This window comes from Enhydra lutris, unplaced genomic scaffold, assembly GCF_002288905.1.
Source record: "Enhydra lutris kenyoni isolate GAN:26980312 unplaced genomic scaffold, ASM228890v2 scaffoldscaffold12, whole genome shotgun sequence".
Lineage (NCBI taxonomy): Eukaryota > Metazoa > Chordata > Mammalia > Carnivora > Mustelidae > Enhydra > Enhydra lutris.
Genome location: NW_019154096.1, coordinates 41,043,013 through 41,056,381, shown reverse-complemented (window position 1 = coordinate 41,056,381; position 13,369 = coordinate 41,043,013). Strand labels below are relative to the sequence as shown.

General features: G+C 36.4%; 2 protein-coding genes across 3 annotated transcripts in view; one reads left to right on the top strand and one right to left on the bottom strand.

The window, feature by feature from the left end:
- The window catches only part of LOC111145101 (zinc finger AN1-type containing 4), an 83,706-nt gene that overhangs the window by 53,129 nt on the left and 17,208 nt on the right, over nt 1-13,369 (bottom strand). The window lies entirely within an intron of this gene.
- On the top strand, nt 2,875-3,222 carry LOC111145102 (60S ribosomal protein L30-like). Its single transcript, XM_022499743.1, has one exon. It carries the CDS (start codon nt 2,875-2,877, stop codon nt 3,220-3,222), a length of 348 nt encoding a protein of 115 aa, XP_022355451.1.

Here is a 13,369-nt window from a genome sequence, read left to right as displayed (position 1 = left end):
TAAAGATACAAATGTACTGATCCGAAGGGGCAGTTTATAGCAGCAATGTCCACAATAGCCAAACTATGGAAAGAGCCTAGATGTCCATCAACAGATGAATGGATAAAGAAGACGTGTATATATACATATATGTGTGTGTATATACACACATATATGTATATATACACACACATACACATGTGTATGTATATACATGTGTGTGTATATATACACACACACACATACACGTGTGTGTGTGTGTGTGTATCTCTGCAATGATGTGGAGGGAACTAGAGGGGATTATGCTAAGCAAAATAAATCCATCAGAGAAAGACAATTATCATATGATCTCACTGATATGAGGAATTTGAGAAACAAGACAGAGGATCACAGGGGAAAGGAGAGACAAATGAAACAAGATGAAACCAGAGAGGGAGACAAAACATAAGAGTCTCTTAATTTCAGGAAACAAACTGAGGGTTGCTGGAGGGGAGGGGGTGTGGAAGGGATGGGTTGGAAGATGGACAGTGGGGAGGATATGTGCTATGGTGAGAAATAAATTAATTTAAAAATCCATGTGCAGAAAACCATAAAATTCTCAGGAAAGATTTCAAAGAAGAACTAAATAAATGGAGAGAGATTCCATTTTGATGGATAGTGGGATTCAATATTGTCAAAATGTGGGTTCAAAACAATCTCAATGAAAATTTCAGCAAATTCTTTTGTGGATATCAACAAAATTGTAAGGTTTATATGGAGATGCAAAAAGCCCAGGATAGTCAACTCAATACAGAAGAACAGAGTTGGAAAACTAACACTACCTGACTTCAAGACTTGCTATAAAGTTTCAGTAATCAATACAGGGTGGTAATTATTAAAAAACAGACAGATAAACCAACAGAACAGAATACAGAGCCCAGTAGTAAACCCACATAAATATAGTCAACTAATCTTTGATAAAGGAGCAAAGTCAATATAATGGAGCAAAAGCAGTCTTTCCCACAAATGGTGCTGTAACAACCAAACATCCACATGAAAAAAAATGAATTTATTCACATATCTTAGTTACACACCTCACAGAAATTAATTCAAAATATATTGGGGACATAAATGCAAAATGCTAACTATAAAACCCTTAGATGTTAACATGCTAAAAAACCTAGTTGACCTTGGGTAGGATGATGACTTTTTATTTTTAATTTATTTTCCAAAGTTAATATTTTCACTTTTTTAAAAGATTTTATTTATTTTAGGGGCGCCTGGGTGGCTCAGTGGGTTAAGCCTCTGCCTTCAGCTCAGGTCATGATCTCAGGGTCCTGGAATCAAGCCCGGCATCGGGCTCTCTGCTCAGCAGGGAGCCTGCTTCCCTTCCTCTCTCTCTGTCTGCCTCTCTGCCTGCTTGTGATATCTCTCTCTCTCAAATAAATAAATGACATTTTTTAAAAAAGATTTTATTTATTTTAGAGAGAGAGAGAGGAATATGATTTGAGGGGAGGAGCAGAGAGAGAGAAAATCTCAAGAAGACTCCCCACTGAGCATTCGAACCTGATGCAGGGTTCAATCCCATGACCCTGTGATCATGACCTGAGCCAAAACCAAGAGTCAGACACTTAACTGACTGAGCCACCCAGATGCCCCAATGATAACTTTTAGATACAATACCAAAAGCATCATCCATGAAAGAAATAATTGATAAGCTAGACGCCATTAAAATTAAAAACTTATGCTCACTCTCAAATAAATAAATAAAATCTTTAAAAAAGTTAAACAAAATAAAAACCCAATTCATAATTGCATCAAAAAGAATAAAATACCTAGGGTTGTGTGGGTGGCTGTCAGTTAAGCATTTGCCTTTGGCCCAGGTCATGATCCCAGAGTCCTGAAATTAAGCCCCACATTGGGCTCCCTGCCCCAGGGGGAGCCTGCTTCTTCCTCTCCCTCTGCCTGCAGTTCTCCCTGCTTGTGCATGCTCTCTCTTTCTCTCTCTCTATTAAATAAATAAATATTTTTTTAAAAATGAATGAAATATCTAGAAATAAATTTAACCTTGAAGGTTAAAGACCTACACACTGGGGCCCCTGGCTGGCTCAATGGGACTCCTGATCTCAGGGTTGTGAGTTTGAACCCCAGATTGGGTATAGAGATTACTTAAGAATAAAATCTTTAAAAAAAAGAGAAAAAAAGACCTGTACACTGAAAACAATAAGACACTGATGAAAGAAACTGGAAAACAAATAAATGGAAAGATATTCTGCACACATGGATTTGAAGAATTGTTAAAAAGTTCACTAGGTGTTACATGCAACTAATGAATCATTGAACACTACAACAAAAACTTATGTACTATATTCTGGCTAACTGAGCATAAAAAAAAAGTTCATACTATCCAAGGCAATCTATAGACTTAATGCAATCTCTATGAAATTCCAATCGCATTTTTTTACACGGAAATGAACAATCCAATTTTTTTTACAGATTTTATTTATTTATTTGAGAGAGAGAGAGTGCATGAGCAGGGGGAGGGACAGAGGGAAAGGAAAAGGGACAAGCAGACTCCCTGCTGAGCACAGAGCCCAACATGGAGCTTTGATCCCAGGACCCCAAGATCATGACTTGAGCCAAGGTCAGCTTAACCACCTGAGCCACCCAGGGACTCCAATCTTAAAATTTTTATGAAACCACAATAGACCAGGAATAGCCAAAACAAATCTTGAGAAAGAAGAACAAAGCTGGACACATCAAGCTTCCTGAATTCAAATTATACTACAAAGCTATAGTATTCAAAATAGTATGGTACTGGCATAAAAACAGACACATAAAACAAGAGCATAAAGAGCCCAGATTTTGGCAGCTGCTCTTCGTTGGGGCCCACACCTAAGGCAGGAAGACAGGAAGATGGTGGCAGCAAAGAAGACAAAAAAGTCTCTGGAGTCGATCAACTCTAGGCTCCAGGTCGTTACAAAAAGTGGAAAGTACGTGCTGGGGTACAAGCAAACTCTGAAAATGATCAGACATGGCAAAGCGAAACTGGTCATCCTCGCCAACAACTGCCCAGCCTTGAGGAAATCTGAAACACAATACTACACCATGTTGGGCAAAACTGGTGTCCATCACTACAATAGCAATAATATCAAATTGGGCACAGCATGTGGGAAATACTACAGAGTATGCAGGCTGGCTCTCATTGATCCAGGTGATTCTGATAGCATTAGAAGCATTCCAGAACAGATTGGTGAAAAGTAAACCACGCAGGATTTTTCTTTAATAAAACTGGCCACAGCTTGTTTAAAAAAAAAAAAGAGAGAGAGAGAGAGAGAGAGAGAGAAAGAGAGAGAATAAAGAGCCCAAAAATAACCCACACAAAAGGTGAATTAATTTGTGAGAAAGGAGCCAAGAATATACAACAGGGAAAAAAGTCTTTACAATAAATGGTGCTGGGAACACTGAACGGCCATATGCCAAAAAATGAAATTGGACCACTATCTTATGTACATAAAGTATGCATCTCTCATAAATAAACATCAACTCAAAATGGATTAAAGACTTGAATTTAAGAACTGAAACCATAAAGCTCTTTTTCTTTGAAGACTTTATTTATTTATTTCGGAGAGAGAGAGAGAGAAAGCACCAGCAAGGTGGGGCAGACAGACAGAGAAGCAGGCTCCCAGCTGAGCAGGAAGTCCAATGCAGGATTTGATCCCAGGACCCTGGCATCATGACCTAAGCAGACACTTAACCAACTGAGCCACCCAGACGCTCCTGAAACCATAAAACTCTTAGAAAACATAGTGGGTAAGATCCTTAACATCTGTCTTGGTGATGATTTCTTGGATTTGACACCAAAAGCAAAACTGAATAAATGAGACCACATCAAGCTAAAAAGCTTCTGTACACCAAAAGAAACCAAAATGAAAAGGCAACACAATGAATGGGAGAAAACAACTGCAAATCATATATAAGGGATTAAGATCCAAATATATGTTAAAAACTCATAAAACTCAATAGCAAAAAACCAATTTAATAAATGGGCAGAGGGTCTAAATAGAAATTTTTCCAAAGAAGAAATTTAGATAGCCAACAAGTACATGAAAAGGTGCCTGACATCACTAATCATCAGAGGAATGGACATCAAAACCATAGTGAGATATCACCTCACATCTATTAGAATGGCTAGTTATCAAAAAGACAAGAAGTTAAGTGTTGGCAAAGCTATGGAGAAAAGGAGACCCTTGTGCACTGTTGGTGGGAATGTAAATTGGTGCAGCCACTATGGAAAAAAGTGTGAAGTTTCCTCAAAAAATAAAACTAGAAAGAACTACCATATGATCCAGCTATTTCACTTCTCACTATTTATCAAAAGAAAATGAAACCACTGGGGTGACTGGGTGGCTCAGTGGGTTGGGCCTCTGCTTTCAGCTCGGGTTGTGATCGCAGGGTCCGGGATTGAGCCCCCGCATCCGGCTCTCTCCTCAGTGGGGAGCCTGCTTCTCCCTCCCTCTCTCTCTCTTTGCCTGCCTCTCTACTTGTGATCTCTCTCTCTGTCAAATAAACAAATAAAATCTTAAAAAAAAAAAAAGAATAAAGAAAATGAAACCACTATCTCAAAAAGGCACCTGCACCCCCATGTTCACTGAAGCATTAGTAGCCAAGGCATGGAAACAACCTAAATGTCCAAGGATGGATAAATGCATAAAGGAAATGTGCTGTGTATTATAAAATACATATTATTTAGCCATAAAAAAAGGAATTCCTACTATTTGTGACAAGACTGATTAACCTCAAGAGCATTACACTAAGTGAAATTAGAGAAAAACAAATCATGTATGGTATTACTTATTTGTGGAATTTTTAGAAAACGAAACTTAAAGATACAGAAAACAGATGGATATTTTCCAGAGACTGGCTGAGGAGTATGCAAAATGGGTGAAAGTGGTCAAAAGTACAAATTTCCACTTAAGAGAAGTCCAGTGTACTTACATAATGTACAGTATCATGGCTATAGTTAACAATACTGTATTGTATACTTGAAAGCTGTTCAGAGAATATCTTTTTTTTTTTTTTTTTAAAGAGAGAATATCTTGGGGCACATGTGTGGCTCAGTCGTTAAGCGTCTGTCTTTGTCTCAGGTCATGATCCTAGGGTCCTAGAATGGAGCCCCACATCAGGCTCCCTGCTCAGTGGGAAGCCTGCTTCTCACTATCCCACTCCCTTTGCTTGTGTTCCCTCTCTCGCTGTATCTCTCTCTGTCAAATAAGTAAGTAAAATATTCAAAAATAAAGAAAGAAAGAAAGAACATCTTAAAAGCTCTTATCAGAAGAAAAAATATTGTAACTATGTATGGTGATGGATATTAAGTAAATTTACTGTGGTACTCATCTTGTAATATATACGTATATTAAATTTTAAATTACTGTTATACATCTAAAACTAATGCAATGTGATACATCAATTAAATTTCAATTAACAGGGGCACCTGGGTGGCTCAGTGGGTTAAAGCCTCTGCCTTCGGCTCAGGTCATGGTCCTAATGTCCTGGGATCGAGCCCCACATCGGGCTCTGTGCTCTGCAGGGAGCCTGCTTCCACCTCTCTCTATCTGTCTGCTTCTCTGCCTACTTGTGATCTCTGTCTGTCAAATAAATAAATAAAATCTTTAAAAAAAAAAAAAATTTCAATTAACAATTATTTTTTTAAATGACAGCAAAAGCACAAGCAACAAAAGAAGAAAACCTAAGTTGGACTTCATGAAATTAAAAAGTTTTGAGCATCAAAGGCATTAAAAGGAGAGCCCGTGATGTGATGACCACTAGCTGTTATATGCAACTAATGAATCACTGAATGCCACATCAAAAACTAGTGATGTACTGTATGTTGGATAACTGAATTTAAATTTTTTTAAAAAGCCTGCAAAAAAATAAATAAATAAAAAATAAAGGATGCCATCAAGAAAAGTAAGAAGAAAATCCACAAATATTTTCTCCTGTTCTGTGGTTTGTCTTTTCATGAAGGTTTATGATGATGAAGGTTTAGCATCTAAAATATATAACCAACTATTGTAACAATACAATAAAAAGACACGTAATTCAACTTAAAGACAGGCAAAGGATTTGGCTAAACACTTCCCCAAGAGGATGGGCAATAAACACAAAAAAATGCCTACTTAACATCTTTAGTCATCAGAGAAATGCAAATCAAAACCACAATGAGATATCACTAGGATAGTTATAATAAAAATTTGGAAAATAACAGGCATTGTTGAGGATGTGGAAAGACAGAAATTCTCACCCACTGCTGGTGACAATGTAAAATGGTGCAGCCACTACGAAAAAGTTCAGCAGTTCCTCCAGTTGTTAAATATAAAACTATCATACGATCCAGTAACTCCACTCTTAGGCTTATACCCAAGTGAACAGAAAACATATGTTCACATATAGATTTGTACATAACTGTACATTACAGTATTAATTCATAATAGCCAAAACTTAGAAATCAATTAAATATCTACCAATTGATAAAATGTTTAAAAAGTATAGTATATGCATATGATGACATACAAGTGAGACATTAAAAAGGAATAAAGTACAACTTGGATGCACCCTGAAAACATGCTAAGTGAAAGAAGCCACATATGGTGTAATTCTATTTATAGAAATGTCCTGAATGGGCAGATCCATACAGACAGGCAGATTAGCAGATGCCAGGGTGAGCAGAGTATAGAGGTAAACCGGAAAGTACAAGGTTACTTTTGAGAGTGATAGAAATTTTCTGAAATCAGGGAGTGGTGATTAATGCACAATATTGTGAATGTTAAAACACAGTGCATTATACACATCAAAATGGTGAATTTTATGTTACATGAGTTTTATCTCAACTTTTAAATGTAAAAAAGTGAAATACAACATCTCAGACATACAGGGGGGCCTGGGTGGCTCAGTGGGTTAAGCCTCTGCCTTGGGCTCGGGTCATGATCTCAGGGTCCTAGGATCGGGCCCCGTGTTGGGCTCTCTGCTTAGCAGGGAGCCTGCTTCCCCCTCTCTCTCTGCCTGCCTCTCTGCCTACTTGTGATCTCTCTCTCTCTGTCAAATAAATAAATAAAATCTTTAAATAAAAAAAATCTCAGACATACAAAAGCAGAAAAATTCATTACCAGCAAACCTACACTACAACAAATGTTAAAGAAGTCCTTAAGGAAAAAGAAAAATACTACATTAAAATTTGGATCCATGTAAAGGAATAGCGAGCTTCATAAACAGTAACTAAGTATTTTTGCTTATTTTTTAAACATTTTTAAAAATAATTTTTCAAGTGTAATTACCAATGTATTGTGGATTTATAAACTTTTATAAAAGATGCATGACAACAATAGCATCAAGGCCAGGATGAGAGAAGTGGAAGTATAATATTGTAAGGTTTGTGTAAGACATGTAAAATGGCAAAATAACACTCAAAGATAGAGAATGATAAGTTAAAGATGTATACTACAGAACACCAAGCAACATCTAAAATATCAAGACAAAGTGTTATAGCTGATATGCCAACAAAGGGGAATAAAATGAAATTATAACAAATAATCCAGAACAAAGATGGAAAAAAGGAGCAAAGAATAGATATAACAACAGAAGCCAATAAAATGACAAAGTAAAACCTAAGCACATCTATAGACATTTTAAATGATCTAAAAACTGCACTTTAAAGGCAGGGGTAGATTGGATTAATCAATAATAATAAAAGAAAAACAAGATTCAATTACATGTTGCCTATAAGGAATAACCACCTTGAATATAAAGACACAAATAGATTAAAAGTAAAAGAACAACTGAGGGGTTTGAAGCGTCGGGGGGTGGGAGGTTGGGGGAGCCAGGTGGTGGGTATTAGAGAGGGCATGGATTGCATGGAGCACTGGGTGTGGTGCAAAAATAATGAATACTGTTATGCTGAAAATAAATAAATTGAAAGATTTAAAAAAAAAGTAAAAGAACAAAAAAAAGATATTTTATGTTGGCCACAAATCAAAAGAAATCTGGGGTAGATTTCAGGGCATACACAATTACCAAGAATGAAGGAGGTAAGTCATTTCATAATGATGGAGTCAATGAAATCAAAAGGACATAAAATCCTAAAGTTTATGTACCTAATAACAGTTTCAAAATACATAATGTGAAAGCTGAAAGAATTGGAAGGAGAAAAAGAAAAAGCCACAATTATAGTTGGAGTTTTATATACCTCTCTCCCAAATGGCTGTCAGAACAAGTAGACAGATAATTAATAAGAACATAGTAAAACAGAACACTATCACCAATACTGAACTGATTGAAATTTACAGAAGACTCCACCAATCAACAGAATATCCATTTTTCTTCTCAAGTGCACAATAACATTTACCAAGACAGACCATACTAAGGACCATAAAACAAGTTTCTACAAATTTAAAAGAATTCATGTTTTGTAGTGGAATTGATTTATTAGTCAGTAACAAAGATTTCTAAATATTCTCCAAATTTTTAGAAACTAAACAACATATTTCTAAATAACCCACGGATTAAAAAAAATCAAAGGAAAATTGAAAAATAATTTGAACTGAATAGAAATACAATATAACAAAATGTATGGGAGGACAATAAGGCACTACTTGGAAGGAAAGTTAAGACACTAAATTCCGGTATTTCTTTTTTTTTTTTTAAGATTTTATTTATTTATTTAAGAGAGAGAGAAAGTGCACACACGTGAGGAGAGGGAGGGGTGGAAAGAGGGGGAAAGGGAGAATCCCAAGCAGACTTCACTAAGTGCAGAGTCCAGTGGTGGGCTGGATCCCAAGACTTGGGAGATCGTGACCTGAGCGGAAACCAAGAGTTGGATGCTCAACCAACTGAACCACTCAGAAGCCCCACAAATATCAATATTTCATTAAAAATGTTTCATATAAACAACCTCATTCTCTTAATTAGAAAAAGCAAATTAAACCCAAAGTAAGCATAAACAGTAAAAATCAAAACAGAAATAGATGAAATAGGAAATAAATCAATGCAAGTAAAATCCGATTTTTTTAAGTAGGCTCTATTTTTTTTAAGTAGGCCCCCAGTGTGGAGCCTGAACTTACCACCCCAAGACCAAGAGTCATATGCATCACCGACTGACCCAGCCAGGTGCCCCTAATATCTGACTCTTGAAGAAATTGATTAAAATTGATAAAAACTGATTTTTAGAGGCACCTGGGTGGCTCAGTCAATTAGGTGGCTGACTTGATTTTGGCTCAGGTCCTGGCCTTGGGGGCCCAGATCAAGCCCCAAGTCAGGCTCCACACTCAGTGGGGAGTCTGCTTAAGGATTCTTTCTGCTCCTCCCCACACTTTCTCTCTCTAAAATAAATAAGTAAATCTTTTTTAAAAACTTGATTTTTAGAAAGAGAATATACAAATAACCAGTATTAGGAATGAGAATGGTGATATCACTACAGATTCTACAACTACTGAAAGGAAATAAGGGAGTATTATAAACCCTATGCCAATAAAATTCAACAGATGAGCAAAATCCTTCAAAGATTCAAGCTACCCAAGCTCACTCAAGAATGAAAAGAACTTGAATAACCCTTTATTTATTAAAGAGATGGCCTCAAAAAAAGGGGGGGGAGGGTATGGTGCTTGGCTAGTTCAGGTGGTAGAGCACGTGATTCTCAGGGTTTGAGTTCAAGCCCCACATTTCATGTAGAGATTACTTAAAAAAAAAAATCTTGAAAAAAAGGGCACCTGTGTGGCTCAGTAGGTTAAGCAGCTAACTCTTGATTTCCCCTCAGGTCATGCTCTCGGGGTACTGGGATTGAGCCCTGAGTCAGGCTCCACACTCAGCACAGAGTCTGCTTGAGGATTCTCTCTCTCCCTCTCAGTCTGCCCCTACCCCTGCTCACGTGCACTCTCTCCTCCTCTCTCTCACTCTCGCTCTAAAACAAATAAATAAATCTTTTTTTTAAAAAGAGAGATGGCCTCACAGGTGTGGATATGATACCAATTCTACTTTCTTTCAAAACATTGCAAGGGGAAGGAATAGTCCCATTTCATCACATGAGGACAGTATTTCCCTGATCCCAAAACCAGAAAACCAGACAAAAACATTACAAGATAAAACAAATATCCTTCATGAACACAGATACAAATATTCTACACAAAGTTTTAGCAAACAGAATTCAATACATTACTGTTATACATTATTATCAAAGATAATACAACATGATCAAAAAGGTTAATTCCAGGGATGCTGATTTAATACTAAAAAAAAAAAAAATTAATGAGGGGTGCCTGGGTGGCCAGTCTGTTAAAAGTCAGACTCTTTGTTTCAGCTCAGGTCATGATCTCAGGGTGGTGAGACTGAGCTCCACGTTGGGCTCCACGCTCAGCATGGAGTCTGCTTGAGATTCTTTCCCCCTCCCTTCCCCCTCTCTCTCTGCTCCGCCCCCTGCTCTCTCTCTAAAATAAATAAAATATTTTAAAAAATTAATGTAATTGAACTTTTAGAGAAAAAAAATTCTGTGACCTCAGATGAGACAAAGATTTTTTAGATACAACATCTATATCGATGAAAAAAACTGTCTTGACAAACCGGAACTTCAGCAAAATTAAAATGTCTGCTCTTCAAAAGACACAGTTAAGAGAATAAAAAGATAAACCACAGCTGGGGAGGAAAATCTCAGCAATTATCTAATTAAAGTAAAATCTAATTAAATACCTATATTCAGAATACATAAAGAATTTTCAAAATTCAACAGTAAAAAAACAACTTGATTTAAAAAAATAGGTACAAGAGTTGAATGGACACTTCAACAAAAACAAAACAAACAAAAAAATATATATAAGGATGGCAAACATGCTCATAAAGATGCTCAATATCATTAGTCATTAGGTGAATACAAATTGAAACCACAATGAAATATCACTACATGACTATTAGAATGACTAAAATTAAAAAGATCAGCCAAACCAAGTGTTGATGAGGATATGGAAAAAAACCTTCTTCCATACTCCTCTCCAACTACATTCTCTTCCCCCTATCCAGGGGTAATCACCATTGCAAACTTGGTGTGAATTATTCCTCTGATTTTTGTAATTCCTTTACTTCAATATGTAGTATGGTTTCTTTTGCCCTTTTTTTAGCTTTATATAAGTAGAATCATAGTGTATTTTTTCCTCCAAGATTTGCTTTTTTAATTCAGCATTGTTTTTAATTTACCCATGTCAGGCATGAAGCTATTATTCCAATCATTTTCCCTGTTGTAATTCTATTCCACGGAATTCGATTCCAATATATAATATTTACATATATCACAATTTATTCATTGTAGTGTACTCTTTTGAGTGTTTCCACAATTTTAAAATTATTAACAATACTACTATGAACATACCTACACGATTTGTTCACGTTTCACTTTAAATGCATTTTACATAATTATTAATACAGAAACACCAGCTTTCTTCAGAATAATATTTCCCTATTGAATCTTTTTCAGTCCTTTCAACATTTTGAGGTTCTTACATTTTACATTAAGTCTCTTGTAAACAGAATTTCACAGGTTTTTTTTAACTAATCCATCAATTGTGGTCATTCAATGAGAGACTTTTTTTTAATCCACTTTACATTATTGGTATTACTGATATATTCTTTTTTAATTTTACCCTCTTATTTTGTGCTTTCTACTTGCTCTGGTTTAACTGCCTGCCTCCTTTATGAATTAATTTAGACAGATAGAAGAAGGTAGGGTACTTTTACCATTTGGAAATCAGATAACTCCATTTCTAATCTCTAATGATTACTCTAGAAATTTAAATGATCATATTTGATAAAATTTAGAGCTAATCACATCTTTACCCTCTTCATGAACAATGCTAACAACTTTAGCACTATTACAAACAACTCTTTCTTCACTTACATGTCATTGTTATCAGCACTTTAATTCTATTTTTTCAAACCTTCATACATTATTATTTTATTAAGAAATGTTTATTTAGATTTACCCACAAGTGTGTCATTTTCATAATCATTCCATCCTGCACCAACTTCCTTTAGAGATCATTTGTCTTCTAAGATATTTCCTTTAGCAGTTCCTTTTGCAAGAGTGTGTTGTTTGGAAATTCAAGTTTTGTTTTTTCTGGAAATATCTTTACTTTGTCATCATCCTAGAAAGACAAACTCAATTCTAGAGATTGTTATTTTTCTCAGCCTTGTAAAGATAATATTCCACTGTCTTCTGGTTTCTATTATTGTGGCTGAAAAGTCAATTGTCATGCCCAAATCTTGGTTTCTAATACTACTCCAATAAAAGGAAAAAGGACTCCTTGAAGAAGTGGCTGATTCTGAGACAGTACAGTACGTATACAAGATGATCCAAAAGCATCTTGCAGTACCAGAAAGTAGGTGGCAAAACAAAACAAAAACGTGGTTGTAGAGTTTGAGGAACAGACTTATCTCTGAGCCAACTTCTCACTGTACTGAGATACCAGATTTTCTCTTTTCCCCTTTGCTTCCAGGCACAGGAGGATTTGGGTGGGGTTCTTGACTGTGGTGATAGTTACACGTTTGCCAATAACATAAAACTATACACTACATATGGGTTTTCTTGTGTCTCCCAAAAGTTCATATATTGAAGTCTTTTTTTTTAAAGATTTTATTTATTTATTTGACAGAGAGAGCTCACAAGTAGAGAGGCAGGCAGAGAGAGAGAGGAGGGAAGCAGGCTCCCTGCTGAGCAGAGAGCCCGATTCGGGGCTTGATCCCAGGACCCTGGGATCATGACCTGAGCCGAAAGCAGAGGCTTTAACCCACTGAGCCACCCAGGCACCCCCATATATTGAAGTCTTAACCCTAACCCTCAATACCTCAACCTGTGACCTCATTCAGAAATAGGGTCTTGATAGATGTAGTTACCTTAAAAACAATATTGAGACTTCCAGTTTCAGATACTAAATGTAACATCTTAAAAGAGCTTAAAAGATGCCACTCCCAAACTTAAAACAAAACAAAACAAAAAAGCTGAACAAATTGAAAACCAATAACTCTTCTTCAATTCATGAGAGAGATAGGGAGGAAGACAAACCATCACCCCAAAATCTACAGAGATATGAAAATCCTGAGAGTTATAGCCAAGATCTGTTTACCTGAAGAAATACTGAAATGGTAAGTTCAATGAACTGGTGAAGGCTGAGGATGGACTAGCATAAGATTGAGGAATTCCTGGAGGCCACAGTTTGGGGAGGGCTTCCATATGATTAAGAGTTTTATCTCTAAGAGTCCTACCTGGTTCTCCCTGTGAAGAGTCAAGAAAGATCATCTTGCAGCCCAGGCAGAGGGAGTAGAAACAAACATTAAGAAAAAGTTCAGGGGGTGCCTGGGTAGCTCAGTTGGTTGGGCG